The sequence below is a fragment of the Equus przewalskii genome, chromosome 13, assembly GCF_037783145.1.
Source record: "Equus przewalskii isolate Varuska chromosome 13, EquPr2, whole genome shotgun sequence".
Taxonomy (NCBI): Eukaryota; Metazoa; Chordata; class Mammalia; order Perissodactyla; family Equidae; genus Equus; species Equus przewalskii.
The window spans coordinates 20,619,698-20,641,504 of record NC_091843.1 but is presented as its reverse complement, the minus strand read 5'-3'; the positions used below and the strand labels follow the sequence as shown (position 1 = coordinate 20,641,504).

Genomic DNA, 21,807 nt, shown 5'->3' with positions numbered 1-21,807 from the left:
GGAACTCAGCAGGAAAGCAAACGGGGACCTTGGTTGCCCTCTTCCCGCCAGCTCCAGCTGCGGGTAGCCTGCACTTCCAGAGAGCAAAGGCTTGGGGAGCTTGTTAAAACGCCGGTCTCGGCTTCATCCCCAGGGAATCTGGACTGTTAACAAACACCCAAGTGATAATATAGATGGAGAAATACTGCTTTAAAGCAGATTAACCTGTCACCGGGCGCTGAGCCGCTGGGGGCCCGGCGGGTCGCAGTGTCCCGCCACGCCCCCGGCGGGGCAGAGCGCGGACAGATGCTGCCCCCCGGCGGCCGCTCGGGCGCAGTGAGGCCCCGCGCCGCGGCTGCGCAGTGCCGCCCTCTGGCGGCTCCGCTCCTTCTTCCCATCGGCCTCGGCTTGCGGGCCTTTCAAACATGGAGGAGCGGGAGCGGGGGGCGAGGCCGGCTGGCGCCGGGAGCCCCGCGCGCCCGCCCAGCCCGCGCCTGGACGTCAGCTCTGACAGCTTCGACCCGCTGCTGGCCCTGTACGCGCCGCGCCTGCCTCCCATCCCCTACCCCAACGCGCCCTGCTTCAACAACCTGGCCGAGTATGAGAGCTTCCTCCGGACCGGCAGCCGGGGCGGCGGGCGCGGGCGGGCGCGGGGCGCGGCCGCGGGCTCGGGGGGCCCCGCCGCCGCCGGGCCCTCGGGCAGGACCCGCCGCCGCCCGGACGCCCCCGCCCCGGACTCCGACCGCATCCAGCGCCTCCGCCGCCTCATGGTGGCCAAGGAGGAAGGGGATGGGGCCGCCGGGGCCGCCGGGGCCGCCGGGGCGCGCCGCCGGGGTCCGGCTCGGAGCAGGAAGGCGCCGCGCAACGTGCTCACGCGGATGCCCTGTGAGTTCGGCCCGCGGTCCGGAAGCGGGCGGCCGAGGGGGCTCTGCGGGCTGCACGGGGCTGGGCGCAGGGCTGCACGTCCGAGGGGCAGGGTCTGGGTGAAGGTTTGCAGAGATAATCGGGGACCGTGGGGAGGTTCTGCTTGAGTCCTGTGGGTAACGGGGGCGTGGGGAGTGTCGTCTTGGCTGCAGAAGGGTCTGCAAGAGCGGTGGGGGAAGAGTGGAGGCTGTAGAGGGCATAAGGAGCCCTGGGGAGGGGCCGCCTGGGTAACAGGTGGAGGAGGTCTGCAGAGATGATGGGGTCCGTGGTCGTGGTTACAGGGGTGATGTGGAGGCTGTGGAGAGGAGCTGCAGCAGTGATGGGGTGTGGAGAGGGCGGGGGGCCTGGAAACAGGACGTCATAGGGAGGCTCTGCAGAGGTGGTGGGAGGTCTTGGAGACCACAGACGGAGGAGGTGGTGACAGCCTGTATCGGGGGAAGGAGAGTGTTTGGTCAGTGGGGTTTGAGGATGATGGGATGGAGTGTGGAGAGATCTGTTCAGATAGCAAAGGGGACAAAATGTGATAACCCCTGCACGTTGACAGCTCATTCTCGGTTTCTGTAAACGGGAGAAGGGCCCCAGGGTCTTGATACACTTGTGTTCACGTTACCAAATCACGAATGTTGGAATGCAGCGACCACAAAGTGCCCCTAAGACAGAGAGTGTTTTACAGCCGCTCTGCCAGGCTGGGTGCAGGACTGTGTCTGTCAGGCTCCTATTACCACCATATGCGCGGGTTATTTTCAGTTCTGAAGGTGTAAATGGCACACGGGGATTTCTTGGAGCCTCCTAAGAGTTCCTTGGAGTAAAGCTGTAAATAGCAGAGGTTGCTAATGTGTGAGTTAGGTCTTGTATAAATGGAATAAAAACAACCCAGAGTTATATCTTTTGTCATCTGGCAAGCAGTTCTGACATCTGCCGGGTGAACACCATGACCTACTTAGCCATTCAGAGCATCTGTATCCTGATAGCTAAATTGTGACATTATTAAATCACTGCCTTTGGAATGGAAGGTTGTGCTAAGCAAGGGGATATTTTGTTTCATTCCTAGAAATGTGTTTATTGAGAAAGAAACATCCTGAAAAGCTGTGTGCTGTGGAGGGTGCCTTTGTCAGGTGATTTCTTGTGCCTGAGCATCCCCACCCAAGCCAGAGTTTACCCCAGCTCGCTTGCCCAGCAGTAACACAGATAGAGTATGCATGTTCTTAAAGTGGGAGCAGCCTGGGGGGCCTTATTCTGCCTATGCTTTGTGCAGCTGTACATGGTTGAAATGCACTTCAAGTCTCAGATGGTAACATTTCTTTCCATTTGGCCAGTTATTGCTTTGCTACCGAGATTACCAAGGAAAAGAAATATTTCTATGTAGTCTGCTATGACAGAGCTTCGTAAAGGCCAGCTTTGTCGACTTCCCACGACTAAATATATGTCTGAAATCAAGGTCTCAGAGAATGTGTCCAACACACTGAAAATTTTAGTCACGCCTCTGGAAACAGTTGGCCGTACATGATAGAGATGAGTAGCCATCACAGAGTCGATGACCTTCAGAAAGAAAAAGAAAGGACAAAAGCATAGGTGAGGATTAGATTTATTTAAGAAAGTTCCTTTAAGAGGTCAGCTTTAGGTCTTGAAGTTAAGGAAGGCCATAGTTGAGGATGACAGTAATTATTTGAAAATCAGGCTATTGAGGTGTAATTTATATGTAGAAAATTCACCTCTTTTTTTTTATGGTTAGCAATTTTTTTATTGAAGGTGGTAGTTTATAACATTGTGAAATTTCAGTTGTACTTTATTATTATTTGTCAGTCACCGTATAAATGTGCCCCTTCACCCCTCGTGCCCACCCCCAGTCCCCTTACCCTCTGGTAACCACTAAACTGTTCTCCTTGTCCGTGTGTTCGTTTATCTTCCACATGTGAGTGAAATCATATGGTGTTTATCTCTCTCTGTCTGGCTTATTTCCTTTAACATCACACCATCAAGGTCCGTCCATGCTGTTGCAAATGGGAGGATTTTGTCTTTATGCCTGAGTAGTATTCCATTATATATATGTATATACACACCACATCTTCTTTATCCACTCATCAGTCGATGGGCATTTGGGTTGCTTCCACATCTTGGCTATTGTGAATAATACTGCAATGAACATAGGGGTGCATAAACCTCTGAATTGTTGATTTCAAGTCCTTTGGATAAATACCCAGTAGTGGGATAGGTGGGTCATATGGTATTTCTATTTTTAATATTTTGAGAAATCGCCTTACTGTTTTCCAGAGTGGCTGTACCAGTTTGCATTCCCACCAGCAGTGTATGAGGGTTCCCTTTTTTCTACAACCTTTCCAACATTTGTTATTTTTTTGTCTTGGTGGTTACAGCCGTTCTATTGGAAATAAGGCGATATCTTAGTGTAGTTTTGACTTGCATTTCCCTGAAGATTAGTGGTGTTGAACATCTTTTCATGTGCCTATTAGCCATCTGTATATCTCCTTTGGAAAAATGTCTGTTCATATCCTCTGCCCATTTTTTGATCGGGTTATTTGTTTTTTTGTTGTTCAGTTGTGTGAGTTCTTTATATGTTTTGGAGATTAACCCCTTGTTGGATATATGATTTGCAAGTATTTTCTCCTACTTGGTGGGTGGTCCTTTCACTTTGATCCTGGTTTCCTTTGCCTTGCAGAAGCTCTTTAGTCTGATGAAGTTCCGCTTGTTTATTTTTCTTTTGTTTCCCTTGTCTGAGTAGACCTGGTATTCGAAGAGATCTTTCTGAGACCAATGTCAAAGAGTGTACTGCCTATATTTTCTTATAGTTTTATGGTTTCAGGTCTTACTTTCAAGATTTTGATCCATTTTGAGTTACTTTTTGTGTACGGCAAAAAGGTAATGATCTCCTTTCATTCTTTTGCATGTGGCTGTCCAGTTTTCCCAACACCATTTATTGAAGAGACTTTCCTTTCTCCGTTGTTTGTTCTATGTCTGTGAAGAGTGTCATTGGGATTCTTATTGGGATTGCATTGAGTCTGTAGACTGCTTTAGTTAGTATGAACATTTTAACTATGTTTATTCTTCCAGTCCATGTGCATGGAATATCCTTCCATTTCTTTATGTCATCATCAATTTCTTTCAATAACGCCTTATAGTTTTCATTATATAAGTCTTTCACCTCCTTGGTTAAATTTATTCCTAGATAGAAAATTCACCTTTTTTAAAGTGAGTTTTGGCAAATTTTGGTATAGTCGTGAAACTGACCACCACGATCAAGACAGAACATGTCTATCACCTCAGAAAGTTTCCCCCTGCCCCTTTGTAAGTCAGGTGATCATTTTATTGTTGCTAATAATAGCTACTGTTATTGAGCACATCTGTGCTTTACACTTTGCTAAGCCCTTTAGATACATTATATCTCATTTTTCCCCTGGATACTACTTTATCGATGAGGAAACTGAGGCTCCTTGAGCTTAACTACTTGCCTAGGGTCACATAGCTAGTGAGTTTGCAGGTGATACTTAAACCTGAGTCTGTCCAACTCCGGGGCCCATGTGCTTAACCAGTATGTTCATCTCAGGAGAGCGAAGAGAGTACATTCTCGTATTTCCTTGCTTGTTTTGGTGAGTGGAGGATGCTGCATATGTGATGCGAGGGTTCCTGTCCAGAGCAATGAGAACTGAATTTGGGTCCAGAGAGGGATTTGTTGCTAGAATGCTTTGAAGACCCAAACCAAAGAGTTTCTGTTTGAGTTTGTTATGCTAGAGAGTGGGAACCATGCTGTATATTCTTAAGCAAAAGCACTTTTGGGCCGATGTTTCTAGGAGCTGAGTTTCCAGTAGTAAAATGTTTTGGTGGGTAGAGCACAGCTCAGGCTCAGGGGTTTGACTGCCTGCGTCTGAACACTGGCCTCTCCACTTTCCAGCTGTTTTCCTTTAGACAAGTTATTTAAACTCTTTGGGGCCTCAGTTTCCTCATCTATAAAATGAGTTGTGAGGTTTAGGTTACTTAACACATTTAAAGCATTTACAGTAGTGATGTTCCCTACCACGTAGGGAAGTTCTCAATGAATGTTAAATGTCACTGTTATTGTTGTAGGTTGTTGTTGTGGTTATTATTATTTTTAGACTGTCATGATTAAAAGCCCCCGGTCAGGATGCATATAACCTGCCTCTATTCAGTGTTGGCTGAGCTGTTTGCTAGGTCAGTAACCTTGAGCCAATTATTTAAACCTTTCTGGGCCTCAGTTTGCTCATCTATAAAATGGGGTGGAATAACAGTACCCATGTGTTAGAGTTGTGAGGATTAAATAAGATAATGTATGTAAAGTTAAACTTCCCTCAGGGCCTGGCTCGTACCAAGGGCTCAGTAATTGATGATCATGATGGTGACAGTGATGACAATGATGTTGTTGATGTGATTGATGGGAGCTAGGAGGCTGTTGCAGTAAACCAGTCATCTGCTGAGGCTCTGGACTGTATTTTTGGTTGTGGAAAGAGAAAGGAAAGGGCAGGTCTGACTTATTGAGAATCTATTGACCTGTATTTGGAAGGGTGTAGCCCAAAGTAGTGGCAGTGGAGAAGGGGATTTGGAAGAATAACTTTCTTAAAAATAAAGGGTGTGTGTGTGTGTGTGTTTGTCTTAAGTTTTAGAAGCCTGTGTGTATTTATTTATTTATTTATTTATTGTCATATTAAGTTTCAGAAGCCTGACTTGAGCTCCATATGGAGTCTGTCACAGAGCCTCCTGGAGGAGATTCAGAGGGTGCATTCTCATTCAGAATGTGGAGCTCGTTTTCGCCTTGGCAGTTTGCTCTGATAGGTGGTGCTAGTATATTTTTGATGACACAAGGACAGAAGTGCTCCCTGAAATTACACCTTATTAAATCTTTGGAAGAAAAAGAAAATCAAGAGAAAGGTAGAGATGTGAGAGTTGAAAGACTTGAGTTTGCCATTTGTTTAGTTAGAATAAGAAATTGTTGTTAAGATATATGCTTGTCCTTTCTCTCTGTCTTGGGGGTTTGGGGGGGAAGTTGTGCCCCTGTTTTTCTCCAAGTTAGAAGAGGAATAGTCTTTCCACTCTTCATGGAAACACCTGTGTGTGTAGTGGTGGTGGTTGGTGGGGTGGAGAGGGGCGCGTGCAGTGAATGTGTGTAAGTAATGGGAGTAATCCAGGCATTGTAATCAGTTTCTAAGGAATTGAATTATAGAGACTTATTCCTAAAATGAATCTGGAAGTTAACTATTCTAACCTCAACTTATGAATGAGGAAATTCAGACTGGTAGAGAAAGTTACTCACCAAGGTCACACAACTAGTTAAAATGAAAAGTTGTTTACAATGCTTGACGTAACACAGTCTGTAACACATACAGATATGTGTACATGCACACACACGCACACACACATACCCATATAAATCAAAAGTTCAAAGAATTTTAAAATCTTGCCTCTACAGAGGAAGGGTAGATGATGAAGGTCAGACCAAGGTTCTCATGTTCCTTTCCAAGGCCGCTGTTTCTGCCACTCTGCCTCCAACTGTGCCTTCTTGCTGAATCTTCAATCTGGCATAAGCTCCTACCTCTCACCTGCTATGTCACTTTCTTCCAAGAGTATTTTCTTTTGTAATTTCATCCCTGCCATCATTTATAAGCCAGTCCATGAGTGGGGGATAAGGAGAGCATGAGTAATCAACCTAGTTATCCACACTAAGTGCAGGACTCTTCTTCCCCTTTTGCCACTGAGAACAAAACAAAGGGAGCTTTTTTGTTTGTTTACTATTAATGGCAATAATTGCCAAAGAATTTTCCTTGCAAGCTTGGGAGGGAAAAATTGAGACTGTGTATGTGTGAGTGTAAGAATGTGTGTCTGTATGTGTGTGGTTTTCTTTTGGGAGGTTTTATATAGTATAGCCAGCATACTGTGAAGGCTAAGTTAACATGAAGTAATAAAAATAAAATTCATTCCTGCTCCCAAGCTCTGAAAAAAAGAATCCATCATAGTAAAAGCTGCAATTGATAGTCCCAATATTTTTGCCATAAATTGTTATACTGCTCTTTTTGCATGATGCTTATCAGCAGTCTCATAGGAGCCAGATGCTCAGTAGGTGTCTTTATACCATCAAGGCTTGGAATACAACCAGTCTTCCTCCTAATGTGAAGATGATGTGCATTGAAACATTAGTGACCCCAGAGAGCTTGTGCATGGAGTAGTTCAGACTAGGGGGGCCAAAAGGCCATTCTCTTAGAGGATTACATTCATGAGATTCATGAGAACTGTCCTGGAAAAAAAAAATTGCCTAACAAGGCACAGAATTGAGAACAATCTAGCTGTTCATGTGTATATTTAATGTGGTCTTTCTGTTTTGTCCAAAAAAGCTTTTAAATGATGGTCCAACTTAGAATTAGTGACATCAGAGAAATAAGCTATATAGGTAGTGGAACATTTGGATGACAGCCATGCGTGTGGTTTACCCACATTCTGGTGGAGTCTTGCCTCGTTTCAGTGTATGTTGCCTGTACTAGCAGTGTTGTCCATTGGGCCTTCCAGCTCCCGCGGTGAGATTGCCTCTGCACCATGTTGCCTTGTGCTGCCAGAGATGGTTGGGGGGTCTTGGTAGTTAATCTGGGGAATGAGAGCAGATCTTCATGCCATGCTGACCGTTCTCTTGTTCCAGTGCACGAAGGCAGCCCTCTGGGTGAACTGCATCGCTGTATCCGGGAGGGGGTGAAGGTGAATGTTCACGTCCGCACGTTCAAGGGACTGCGGGGCGTCTGTACGGGCTTCCTCGTCGCATTTGACAAGTTCTGGAATATGGTAATTAAGCCTTTCTCACGGGGCTGGAGGACCTCCTAGGGATTAAATCTGTTGTAGACCTGAGTAACCTAATTCACCAAAACCTACAGAATAACTTCCCAGAGGAACTGGAATCTTTGCATTCTCTTGGCCAGCACAACAAAGTTCTTTTTATTGCTTCATGTTCCTTCAGACAGAGGCTTTCAACTGGGGCAGTTTTGCCCTTCTCTCCCTCCTGGGGACATTTGGCACTGTCTGGGGACATGTTTTTGAAGATCACAACTATGGGATGGAGTGCTACTGGCATCTAGTGCGTAGAGGCCAGGGATGCTGCCGGACGTCCTGTAATTCAAAGACAGCGCCCCAACAACAAAGAATGATCTGGTCCAAAATGTCATCAGTGTCAAGGTTGAGAAACCTAGCCTTAAGGAGTAGTTACTTATTTCATCTGTTTGGTAATTTTATATGGATTTCCCAGCAACCATTCTTTGATTCATTTAAAAATATACATTGACTTCCCATGGGCTGGGCACAGTGCTAGGTACAGAAATTTCAGAAAGGAACTTTCACTCTACAGTTTTGGGAACAATAGATAAGGATAGATGGGAGGCAGACATATTAATAAACAAGCCACTTTGCATGATGTTTCCTTATGAAGAAGTGTACCACGTGCCCCCAGCCATCTGAGGGTGTTCACTGGACGTTTGTAGGAGAGAAGGGATGTATTACAGCACAACCATAATACGACGCAGTTAAAATAGGAGCCACCAGGGCTTTCCAGTGCTGCTTTTCCATATGGTCTTCCATCTCCAACTTTTCTTTTCCCTGTGCTTTATCTGCATCCCTGCATTCTCCTGGATAATAATAGTTGCTAATATTTATTAAGCCCTGACTGTGTGCCAGATACTATACTAAAGACTTTATATAGATTATCTCAGTTATTGAGTTGAAGGTGTATTACTATTCCATTTCACAGATGAAGAAATTGAGGCTAGAGCTAGTGGAAGATTAGCCCAAGATCACACTGTTAGTAAGTGGAAGTACCAGGACTTGATCCCAGGTCTTTCTGACTCTTAAAACCATGTTTTCAACTGCTATGGAATCAGAAAACCCGGACTTTAAGCCTAGTTTTACCCCTTGGTAGCTGTGTGACTCTAGGCAAGATAATTTCTCTCAGCCTCAGTTTTTTCATCTCTAAAATGTAGGAAGAAATATTCTATTAGAATTTTACCTTTGGGGGGAAGATTTGAGAGGGTATACTTGATGACTGGATGGTAACGATTATACTGCCAGCTTCCGTTTGTAAGGTGATGTACACTTTTCATAGTAATTTCTCATACACAGTCTCATTTGAGTCTAACACCTGTGCGGTGAGGTTGATCTCTCAGTGGCAAGAATTCACTAGCAATTCTGTGGGCAGCCATGGTTCATCTCTGTTGACTGCTGTGATAAGATGTAGAAGCTGAAGAGGGAAGGAAGCAGTTGAGTAGTGTTTCTCAGAGTGTGCTCTAAGGCCGTCCTGCCTCAGCATTATGAGGTTTCTGGTCAAAACAGAAAGTTTCTGGGCTTCGTTCCAGACCTCCTGAGTCAGAATCTCTAGAAGAGTAGCCTTGGATTTATAATTAATAAGCTTCCTAGATGGTTCTGCTCCCCGGATTTAAGAACCTGTGCCGTGCAGTTGTAAAGGCCGCTCACCATAGAAGAAGCGTGTCTTTTGTGCTGGTAGCAGCTTGGAAATCCTACTCGGAATCTGCCCGGTATTACCATTTTTTCCTGCCCCAGAGCTGAGTCACCTGTTAAGTTTAGTTCTGCTACAATTAGATGTTATTCTGCCTTTTTAAAGTTTTCCTGAAAGCTGTAAAAATAATGTCTTTAATTCTGCCTCGTTTTTTCCCCTTTGGGCTGTTTCTCTAGGCACTTACTGACGTGGATGAGACCTACCGGAAACCTGTGCTAGGCAAAGCATATGAACGGGACTCTTCACTGACTCTCACGAGGGTAGGCGGCTCCCCACTTCCTGAGCCCCCAGCATACTTTCAGGGTTAAGAATCAAGGTCACTGAGCCCGGTGACTGGGGTTTCCTAGCGGGAAAGCCGTGTTGCTGTCAACCAGCCATGCCTGGACCAAAGTCTTCCTTAGTCTCTCTTCTGTGCATCCAGCTAATCTCACATGAGTCTGTGCTTCTGACCTGCATGTTGTTTGAGCAACAAGTTCCTTCTTATAAGGCTTAAAAGTCTTTTAGTTTTATACTATAGAAATAAGCAAGTGCCTTTTCTCTTGACATACTTAATGACTTATCTGAGCTATGGCTGGAAGTAGAAAATTCATTACTAACTTTTTAAGAATTGCCAAGCAAGAAGTCCACAGAGCTTAATTAAGGAATCTGGTCTTTTTTCTGTGTATTAAAAGAGGGATGTTGAAGGCTAGAAGAGAAGGCTGATATTTGTCATTGCTTTCCTTATAGCTGTTTGATCGACTAAGACTTCAAGATTCCTCCAAGAAGGAAGCAGATTCTAAGTCTGCAGTTGAAGACTCCACTCTGTCCAGATACTCCCAGACATCCACTTGGAAGGTGGCTTCAGTGTGGGGAAGAGGAGACACTGACCGGGGCTCACGCAAGCGTTCCCGCTCCGTCCCTTCTTCCCTGCAGGCGTCTACAAGGGAGGAATCCCGGTCAGAGCTATCAGGGAGGACTACACGGACAGAAGGGTCAAGCGCAGGGGGTACCTTTTCCAGGGCTACCACCCTTTCCAGGGGCCAGCCCCGTAAGAAAAAGCGAAAGCCCAAAGTGGATTACCAGCAGGTATTCACTCGACACATAAATCAGATTTTCATTCGAGGTGAGAATGTCCTCCTGGTTCATCTTGCACAGTGACCAGCTCGGCCTCACTTGAGCTTTGGTTTTAGAAGTAAAATGCATGAATTGCTGCTGTGCTGTATCCTAGTATCCCAGTGAAACTCTGAGTTGGAATGATCCTCTCTGGTCCTGCATGTGCGGAGCATAGAGCCAGGCTCAAGCCCTCTGGGAGATGAGCTCCCTGAAGGGGAGATAGGCCTTGGAAGGGCGGGTGGGTGTTTGCACTAATATCAAGGCAAAGTCTGTACAGAGGTACATGCATCTGCTTTGGTATCATGGTCTACTTCAGACACTCAAACTAAATATAGGGTCTTCATTTGAATTAAGGGTCATGGTATGAATTGAATTCATTCTACAGACACTACAGCATGGGGGAGATAAAACCAGCTCGAAAAAGAGTGATCTCATTTCTAAAAGCTAGTGCTCTGAGTACTCAGGAATTTCATTCTAAGAGTAGCAGTATAGGCTGCCCTGGAGCCCTGCACCCATGTGTTGTAACTGACCTTTGAATTTTGCTCTACACCATTCTCTCTTGATTAGGAAATGTAATGTATTATCTTTGAATATCTGTAAGATCTCAGAAAGCTACGAACTTATGTAAGAGTGAAGTTTGCATAGGTTGTATGCTCAAAGGAGCCAGCAATGAAAGCTCTGTTTTATCCTCCTCCTTATTATCTGTCTTCCCCTTAACCAGAGGTAGCTTCTGCGAATGGCATACCAGATGGGACTGTAAGATGCTCGTGTGGTAGCTTCTTGTCCTTCTCTCTCACTTCTGTGGCATGGTGCTAGTGCATGTACCGTGTGTATTGCCCCTCTGTACGGAGTGTAACCTGTCCTTGGAGCTTTATGGCAGGGGACTGTGACCTTCATGTCTGGCTTTAAAGAGTTCTGCGTGAACTCAATGATGCCGATACATCACGCGGCTGAGAGTCCCCTTTCCAGGCAGGGCTGGCCCTGTGTGGAATATCTTCTAGAATGGTTTTCCATCAAACAGGGGTGGTAGTTTTATTCCCTTGTGTCAGGCCAAAGAGGTTCTCACAAGTACAATGGGTGGTGTCTGTAAGGGACACTTTACTCACAGCCTGGCTTGAGTAACAGGAACCCCACAGCACCCCCTAATGCTTCTACTTGAATCTTATTATATGCTTTCTCAATCACCAGTGCAGAATAGGCTGTTTCTTGACACAGACTGTTAGGCAATATTGATTTTTTGTTTTGTTAGTTTATATTTGGTTTTATTTTAGATAACCTATGTTCAAAGTAAGAATAAGAAATAGCTAACTAGTTAAAATGTTTGAAAAGAGAAATTTCCCCTGCTGTATTTGTTGTGTAACTTAGAGAAGCCTTCTGAGCAGCAGGGTGCATAAAGTCTATGGAGCTGGGACACCTGGTCCTTCTGCCTCCTGGGCCGCTGGCTTGTCATCCAATGCAAGGAGAGCAGACGCACCCCTCTGTGCTCAGCTTTTCCCCATCAGACACCTACCTCACAGGAGCCCTGAGACAAAGATTTTCAGGAAGACATTTTAAAGTCTCCAAACATGTTTACGTGCCATGAATAGTTTTTAGTAACTCTGTTTCATTGCTTGGTAAGAATTCTATGTCTTATGAGCAAGGCAGGTGCTACATGAGAGGGTAGTCTCTGTAGGTGTCATATTGATGACGTTGTTGTGACCAGAAGGCAGTGGCATCTTCGGGAACTATTTCCCGTAGTCCACTCCTTTCTCCTGAGGGACAGTGGCAGTTCTCAAAATATCTTCAGTAAGAGAAAAGTAACATTTCTTTGCTGCTTCCCTCACTTCCCAGGCCCACCCTGTTCTGATCATTATCAGAGAGAATTCCCCTGAGCTTTTCAAGGGGTTCATATGATAGTTCCAAAGGGAGAGTGTGCATCTAAAAATGACACGTCCCCAAAGGGGAGTTTTTGGAATTTTTTGGTTTTCTTGTTTATTTGTTTTTATTTTTATTTATTTTTTTATTTTTACTTCTCCCCAAAGCCCCCCAGTACAGTTGTATAATTTTTAGTTGTGGGTCCTTGTAGTTGTGGCATGTGGGATGCCGCCTCAACGTGGCCTGATGAGCAGTGCCAGGTCCGTGCCCAGGATCCAAACTGGCGAAACCCTGGGCCGCCGAAGCAGAGCGTGTGAACTTAACCACTCGGCCACAGGACCAGCCCCTGTTTTTGTTTTTAAATGCGTTTTAAATATACCCTTTAGAGCCAGATCAGATGCACTAAACATTTAGAGAGGTTCCAGGTTACAAGCTTAAGTGAATAGTTATCTTTGGAATCTGCCAATCTAAATTCTCTTCTAAATATTGTGTCTAAAATCTCAGTTCCCCAATTAATGTCATCAGGCGCCCCTCCCTCTTGCTCTTTACCAATCTCCTCCGTTTGGCTGGTCCCCATCTCTCTGTCCTCTTGTCACTCAGCTAGAAGCTATAATAGACACTAGATTTTCCCAATAAAGTGGAAATTTGGAATCAAAAGGAGTCTAATCAGTTTCCATTTTTCTAGTGCCTGATTAAATCTAACCCGATTTATTTTAAACACTTGCTGCTTTTCATATTTGCATATAATTTTCATATATCCATGTAAGGATTGATTTACTTTTCTGCCCAACTTAACAATTCTGGCTCTGAAAATTATTTTGAAACGTGTGTGATCTGTCATATGTGCCCATATGCCCCCGTTTATTTATTCCATTTGGACAGTGATTTGATTCTGGAATGAATACTATCTAGTAATGTGCTATTTTGTACAAAGCATTATAATTATTTTTTTTAGAGAAGTCAGTTATTTTTAATTATTGTCTTTTCCTTATTATTGGAGAAGTTTTTCAAAAAGAAGAAAAAATAAGTCCTAATAATGTATATGTTATTCAAAAAATGTGATCACCTAGGACATTATAATCAGTTGCTATGGAAATAATTGAAACTGATTTCTAGTATTCCAGGGATGTGGGCTTGGGACACTTGGTAGGAATAGTACTTATTTTTGAAAATCCAACATTGGTTCTTCAAAGTAATGTCTAGATGTGGGAATGTGTTTTCAAGACAATTCACAGGGCATTGCTGTGCACCTGAGGTCTTCCCAGGAGCATCCGGCTTTGCTAGATAGTAACCAGGGATTGAGAAATGGAAGGTGTGCTTTCATGCTCAGAACCATTTCACATGCCGTCCTTTGTACACAGTGGTGATCCTACTGGTCTACCACCAGGAGAGCTTGCACTGTAAATGGTTTGTTCTAGTATTTGGGAAGCATTTAGGCTTCTTTTCAGAGACCATCTTGTGACAGAGGTGTGCCATTTGTGAGGTGGTAGCCAGAGTTAGCAGTGTCGAAGGCAGGTGACTTTAGACTGGTTGGTACCTTGCTCTCTGTGCATGGTGCATGTCAAGTCAGAAAGCCCGGACACCATTAACATTAGTCTAGGTGCCTGGAAGTCCTTGCTATGTGTTGTTAGTGGGTCAGGAGGGGTTTCATCTATCCTGGTGGGGAAATAGTCCAGGCGCACCTTTAGAGATAGTCAGATCATGAGCTATGAGCTGCCCTTAATCCTCAGAAGCCTTGCAGAAATCTAGGTATACCACTTCCACCCCTTGAGAAAAAATGGAAATCTAACTTGATGCAGAGTGGATATTTGTATTTCTCTTTGCACTATTCCCACAGCAGCTGACATGGGCAAAATCATGAAATAGAATTGGTTCTGTAAATTACTTCTTTAAATTTTCTCTAAATTTTGCCTTTAGAAAAATTAAAATCATTCAAAGACAGCTAGCTGTCACTGGTGCTGCCCCAAAGCTTTCCAATCTTTGTATTTTTTATGAATGAAATGGTTGCTGTGGGAAGGTCAAGGTTCATGTAAGAACATCATAGTATAAATATAATGGTTTTGCAACTGTTTAATTTTTCTCTTCCTGTGCCAGATATAGAATGCAGTTGACCCCTTTTCAGTAGCTTCTGTTCATCAGCCTGTGTTTTCCTGGGCAGACAGCTTTTCTTAGTGATTGTAAAGCAAGAAAATCCTATATAGGCCACTGTTGCAAATGTGGGTGGTCAGTCATTACTTTAGAGGAAATTGAGTGATGAATTTAGGATAAGCCTTTGGGGTTCCCGTCACAGTTTCCTGGCCTCTGAGGAAGGGTTGGGCCACCTTTGTTCTCAGTGTTTTGAGTATTTTTCAAATGTTTGTATGTTCTCCTGCACTCCTCCAATAAAAATGAAAGCTCTCTGTTGAGAAATGGCTTTGGATGGTTCGGAGATCTAGAGGAAAAGAAGTGAGCGCACCTGAGACCTTCAGTTGGTCTTTTATTTATTTAGAATAAAAAGTAAGTTTGATAAGCTACCAGAGTTAGTGCTTCTTTAAAAAGACTCTGAAAATATGGGAACTGTCCTTCAGGAAAGCTAGAAAAGCTATTCCCAATACATTGCAATTGCTTTTGATTTTTAGTCCTTTGGAGCCAATATCTGATGTTATGTTTTTAGAGCTGTAGGGGGAAAAAGGTGTAAAAAATTTTAAGGGGTGTTATTTAAGCAATTATTTGTGAGCTAGGTTCTAGGGCAGCTGTCCAGTTCTTTTTATGTTGTCCTGACAGTAAAGCAGATAATAAGCAATGTCTTGAAAAGTGATTTGCTTATTTCATACTGACATCTAAAGGCAGTAGCCTTCTGTTTGGCAACCTGGGGGTTACCCTCTGCACCATGACTTATTAATGTCCTTTAGACAAAGCTAACCCTGGAAGACTCTATGTATTTATAGTTTCCTGTTCATGTACCAGCTGCTAAAAGAAAAAGCATAGCTTGTAATCTTGTCTTGAAATTACTCCTAATTGTTAAGTTCACCGGAACCCTTCCTGTTTAGGGAGGATTGCTGCTAGTAATGTCAGTTTGCAATGTTCTGCTTTGGGGATGTGTCGTATGGAGGTCTGGAAACTGTAATAAATGATTGTATTCATGTGCCGGCTGCCTATCTCTGCTGATTTGGGGAGTGGTGGAGGGGAAGAGGTGAGGGAGCCTGCTACGGAGTGAAGACACAGACCTAGAAAGTTAAAACATCTCAAGCCTTCTGCAGTCTCCTTGTTGTGACCTTGTGCTTTTTCTTTACCAAAGCACACACATCCAGATCACTCTCCTTGAGGTAGCTTTGTTCTTCCGAGTTTATTTGAAGTTCATGCTTAGAAAAGGAGGTTGGCTCACATTGCGAATTATCTCTTCTAAGCCCCAAGCAATGGTAATTGCCCTGTGAATTTATTCTACTTACTAGCTCACTGGCATTAATCCACTATCTTCACAATCTGCTGAGATCACGTTGACTCTGCTCCCCTTTGAGGGTTTTACCATGTTTGACTAATTGATCCTCACATGGTTCCAGAATTATCTGAATTTACCACCAGCTTTCCTCTGCGCATGTACAGGAAATCAAGCTGCTCAAAAATTTGCCACGTCGATTACTTGGTCTCCTCTGTGTGCCTCCAGAAATGTCACCCGGGCAAGGTGGGCAAACAAAAATCACATTGGTTCCTAGAGAGGGAAACCTCAAGTTAACTGTCCAGACCCAGTTCCCCACTTGCAGAGAGTACATTAAGTTGGGCTTGGCTGACATTCAGGAAATTCTAACCACCACAGTGGAGGAGAGGGAGGCAAGACCCACAGGCTCCAGTTCTGGCTCTTGCTTGTTTTGTATCTCAAAGACTCCTGATTAAATGAGAATATCCTCATTCATCAAAATAAAGGCAAAAGAGTTGGTTGGCTTGACGTTTAAAATACACAGTGACAGTTAAATATTGGCAGGGGAGTGGAGGCCGGTGGAATGAGATGTATCTATCACTCTTCCCTGTGCTTCCTGGATAGGAGTTCCTCACCCAAGCTCCTTCTCTCCTGGATTCTAAGTGACGTTTTCTGGTCTGCTCCGTTACCACTAGGTGGCAGTGGGCTAAAGAGAACTGCTCACCTAGAGGCCCCAGAAGAGCCTGAGTCTCCAGATCTCCAGTCACTGCCGCAATCCGTTGTTAAATGCTCACCAGAGTTGTCTGCGATAATGAAGGAAAAACAAGCTATAATCAACCCCAGTGGCAACTTAAATGTTTCTTGCCAATGTTGGATTTACCTAATTTGAAGCTTAGGAAGCCTGACTGTTGGCGATCAGCCAGTGAGTGTGCTTGGGGAAGAGTCCTGGAGAAGAGATTGCCCAGTGGCCAGTGTTTCAGGGAGGCTGTTGCTATTCTCACATCAGGGGTTCCTCATTCCGTCTCAGGATACCGTCGACTCCGCCCAGCCTCTTCCCACCTGCTGGGAAAACTGTCTTGATGCCCCTATTTCTCAGCAGCTGTCTCACTTTCGGAAACAATTCAGTTCCCCACAGTGGATGCCTGAGAGCCCATTGGCGAGAAAGGTTGCAGAGTGGAGCCTCCGCTCCCAGACTGAGCAGACGTGCTCCCAAGTCAGAGGGAGATTTACGCAGACACAGAGAAGTCCGTTGTTGGAGGGTGGGCACCAGGGGCAGAAGGGGTGGGTGGGCAGTGCTGGTAAGACACCTAGCACTTATGTCAAGGCCTTCAAAAGACCTCTCAGCCTCAAGAAATGATTCCCAGCAGCTGTGGGGAAGAGAAATACACTATGAAATAATAAATGGATACTGGTCTTCAAACGAATAGCTGGAAATAAGATTTTAGCAAAGAGCTTTATCACATGCCTTTTTGGACCTTGGCAGCTTGCATCATGTTCCTCTCAGCCACGCTACGTGAAGGGGCAGAGGACAGATCAGGCAATAGGAAATACTGCCGTTTTTGAGCATTTCAGCCCTGTGCCAAGCACTGTACATTCCTTACCTTGTTCAGATACAACCACCTTGGGAGGAAGATTTTATTCCTATTATATATGTGATGGAACAAAAACAGAAAGGTTAAGTAACTTTCCAACATCTCTGCTAATAAATGGCAAATTTGAGATTCCACCTACATCTGTCCAACTCTTCAAGTTGATTGTTAGCCAACTGCACCTTAAAAATACAAAATCTCTCAGGCACTAACCATGAACCTTAGAGGGCAAGCTGAGAGTCATCCCCTTAGACTGATCAGAAACCAGAGGGCTGAGTTAAAATATGGCTTGGTGGTTTGCTTCCAGCGTCTCTATCCTGTCTGATTCACACTGTTCTTTGACTGAAAGTGGACATGCACACGGGGCCTCATGGCTTGCAGAGAGGACCATGGCGGTGGGCACCTCCAGGGCAGTGGGCCAGCTGTGGCCCTGGGAAGAGCGGCTGCCAAGTGAGCACCAGGGGGTATTTCACCCACCAGTTAGGTTGGCCCTGGAAGGAGGATGGATCCAATAGTCTTGTTATAAAGAAGATGGAGTGACTAGTGGTCTACCCCAGCTCTTCAGTATGCATTTAGAAAGTCTGCCATCCCTTTCTGTCCGACGTTCTCCAACACTTGGGAAGAATGCTTTCTCTCGGCCTTGACTATAAATTCATCTTGTTAAAAAAAACTTTTCTTAAGCCTAAACTATGGATATGCTAAAGTTACAGAAGAAATGAACACGTGAAGACCTGTAGTATTTCTTCTGAGTCCCAAAAGGGGACCCAAGCAGAAAGGTTTGACCCGCTGTCTGCCTATCTTGGAAAACTTCCCTACAACTTGGTGAGGTGTTAATTTCAGAATGTGGCAATCCTGGGAGGAGCCCACTATCCTATGCTCTTTCACTAGTTCCTTCTGAGCCTCAGTTTGATCTCTAAAATAGGGATAATAGCACCTGCCTCATAGGGTTGGTGATGGCAACTGCTCGGCCCAAACAGCAAGGACTTAATGTCATTTATACTGTGATAACCTGGCGGTGTGATGCTCAGCAGCATTCTTTACCCCCTTGTGGTTGCATTCCATGTCCCAAGATCAGGCCTGGCAAACAAATGGACACAGCAGAATGTTGTTCTCCTCCTTTCTAGCACACAGGTGCTTGAAAGATTGTTCCCAGGCTTCCTGAGCTCTCCGTGCTTCCTCACTTGGCTCTCCCTGGGTTAGAACTTCAGACTCTCATCAACTTCACTGCCAGGAGAGCTGTGTACTCCCCCCAGAATGACATTAGGCTCCATGGGACATTCATTAGTTGGGGTTAAGAGAGGACCACAGGGCACTGGAATGGTAATTTCCTACATGGGACCCCAGTGACCCAGAGCAAGCTAGCTCAGCTGGTCTGAGCCTGTGGCTAATGAGGGAAGGGTCATGGTTTCACTCCTGTGTGGGCCAATTAGTGTCACGTGGAAAAGTACGCTCCTGGGGCATCAGGCAGCAGCCCTATATGTGTGTGGCACTGGTCACCAGGATCGTTCAGTGTGGTCATCGTCACTATCAGAAATCCAACCCAAAGCCTCCATCTTTCTGATTATTACAGAGCCCATTGTTTCCAAAACTTGGGTCATTTGCAAGAGCACCTTCATGATTTTTGCATTATCCTAAGCAGACCACTGCATTTTTTATTTATTCAATATTTTTCTCTAAATTGACTCACTTTTTGGCTTACATTTAAAAGGAAGCTGGGCATCACTACCATCAGTGGAAAATTGTGAAATTTACCCTAAATTGAAAGTACACATTAAAATAAATATACAACTATTGAAATTAAAATGTCCGTCTTCATACTATCTGTAAACACCTCCTGAGCCACAAGTAATCATCGTACTGTGCGTTAATAAATGTTGCATGTGTATAAGCTGCATGATAATACGTTGTTCTGTACTAAAGTGGTCACATCAGCAGAAACAATAATATAAAGCAATTGCTTTAGTGGGAAGAGTCGGGATCAGTGACTGGGGAGTTTCACACTTGAAGCTATGAAATTGTTCTTGCAGGGATTTCAACAGCAAAGGTCTTTCTAATAACCAGAACTGTGTAGCTATAAAACCTAAACTCTGAACAAATGTAGGGTTTAATTTACATCAAGCTTTTACTCAAAAGTCATGGCTTTTGTTCGCACTCTCCACTGGCACTGTCATTAACGCTGGTCTTCTTACACATCCTTATTATTACCACCCGTTTTATGATAAACAAAGCACAAACATGCAAAGCAGGTGTGTTGGCTATGCAGCATCTTTGTTCCGCTCCAGTCATGAGCCACTTCACGCTAATCTCCCCGGTTGGCCAGTTCCTTATGGAGATCAAGATGTAACCAATAGTGCTGTTGGTAATAAAAATGTATGCCCTAATTAATTGAGCATGTTACAGCCAATCTAGTTATGAAAATGTACACTGGAGGACAGATACACATAAAAAGACACACACGCACACACACATATGCGCGCGCACACGCTCTTGGGCCTCTTCAGGGTTCAGAGAAACCCTGGTCACTTCCGTTATTTGAGGTTTCCAATACGTTAAAAAATGAAATGTCAAAGCAGAGTTGTAAAAGTTAGGGTATATTTTACAAATTCAAGGCAGCCTTCAATGCTCTCTGTACCTGTGGGAGGGTACGCAGCCTCATTAGGAGGTAAAGCCACAAGTCTGTACATGAGGTCTTTGTGAGTGTGATGTCCAAAGGGCCCTGCCTCTCCACCCCAGGTCCGGAGATGAGCCCCACCAGGAGCATTGACTTACATGGGGATCTGGGTTCAAATCGTCCATAAAGCAGAGCGTAACATTTTAGCAATGTGGAAACACAGAGTGGTCTGTGGTGGGGAAGGGCGGGAAGGTAAGCAGCTTCCCTTTCCTTCTTGTGTCCCCCTTACCTTGTGGATTCTTGCTGTGCCCACTCCTGTCATGTCAGTGCTGCTTGCCTTATCCCACTTATTGCTTTCTCATCGTCCTTGGAAAGCCATTAATTGGTAGCAAGAGGAACAGACCATTTTATAAGTGCCAGAAGACGTACATAGACCAGAAAATCAAAATATTAAGAAGCGGGATCGCAGTTATAGCTTTCTTTCATTGCACGTGGACCTGATGATTGCTTTAACCACAGGAATTACTTTAATGACTGTGCGCACGTGTCACACACACACACACAGAGTAAAGAGCAGGAAAGGACTCCATGCTGTTAACATCTACAAAGCTCTCATTGCACAATACTTGCTGGAACAGTAAGATTGTGTAATTGGAGAGTGTTTTGTATGTATTTACATAAAACAGTGTAAAAGTAGTATTTACTCAAGAATAACCTATTAGGATTCTGTTTGTATGGCCTTGTTCTAAGACCGATGCTTGCTTGTGATCTTTGCCCCTGAGGGCAGAAGGCGATTAGTTCAATTGGTACTCTGGGTGAGGAGTCTGAGGCCCGTGTGTGGCCTCCTCCCTACCCTTGCTGGGTCCAATTATGCCTCAGGAGTCCTCTCATCCTGCCTCCTCCCTGCCCCCAAGTTCATCTGAGCACATCTGCTTCTCCATGAGAAATGTTTTGGCGGAAGCTAGCCTCACCTGTACTGAGAGTCATCTGTCCTGACTGGCTTATAGTCACTTTATTTAAATAAATAAATCATATATATATAGTCACATTTATATACCTTTTACATATTAATATGTACATCATTTTAATAGAGAGACCAACATTATGACATCAAACCAAGAGCCATATAGAGATTCTGACTCCAAAATGGTTGGGAGAAACTATTTTAAACTCAGATGCCAGAAGCTGGAAGGATTCTGACTGTTTCCTTCCAGCTCTACCTTCTACTTCAGTCCTTCCCAGATATAACCTTCAGCGAGCATATCTTGAATCTAGGCTCTCTCGCACAGAGTGGGTATTCAAAATTTAATACTAACCCTTCATTTTGAAAAATGTTATCAGGGACCTAGTAGGTCTATTTCAAGTCACAGAGATCTTACCAGAAAGTAACATACCTGGGGACTCATCCTGCAAACGTTGACCCAAATGGTAAGCCATGGCATTTTGACTTATATAATTGATGCCTCGGTTCTTGGGGCAGCTGGAACCTCTGTGCCAGTCATCTCCAGCCATGGGCATCAGCGGCTTCATCAGGGTCCCTCAGGGATGGCTGAATGGAACAAGATGCTAAGGGGTGGGCTGTGGTTATGTGAACATTGAGCCTGACGAGCCTGATGACATCCAGATTGTTATGCTCCATGTCCAGGAGTTGAATGCAGCAGCTAAGAAGTTGCTTTCCATGTCAAAAGCCAGTGGTAACAAATGCCACTGCCCATCACGGGAAAAGGCGCAGGGTAGCTACTGAAGGAGTTTGTGTTCCAGGTGCCAACCGGCTACGTAATTTGCAGGGCCCAGTGAAACATGAAAATATGGGGCCACTTGATCAAAAATCGTTTCAAGATGGAGATAACAGATC

General features: G+C 44.6%; 1 protein-coding gene across 1 annotated transcript; it reads left to right on the top strand.

Moving 5' to 3' along the window:
• The first annotated feature begins 383 nt into the window (after positions 1–383).
• Positions 384–15,482, top strand: LSM11 (LSM11, U7 small nuclear RNA associated). Its single transcript, XM_008515216.2, has 4 exons — positions 384–864; positions 7,556–7,695; positions 9,589–9,672; positions 10,139–15,482. Exons 1-4 carry the CDS (start codon positions 405–407, stop codon positions 10,547–10,549), a joined length of 1,095 nt encoding a protein of 364 aa, XP_008513438.2. The 5' UTR covers positions 384–404; the 3' UTR covers positions 10,550–15,482.
• The last annotated feature ends 6,325 nt before the right edge of the window (positions 15,483–21,807 follow it).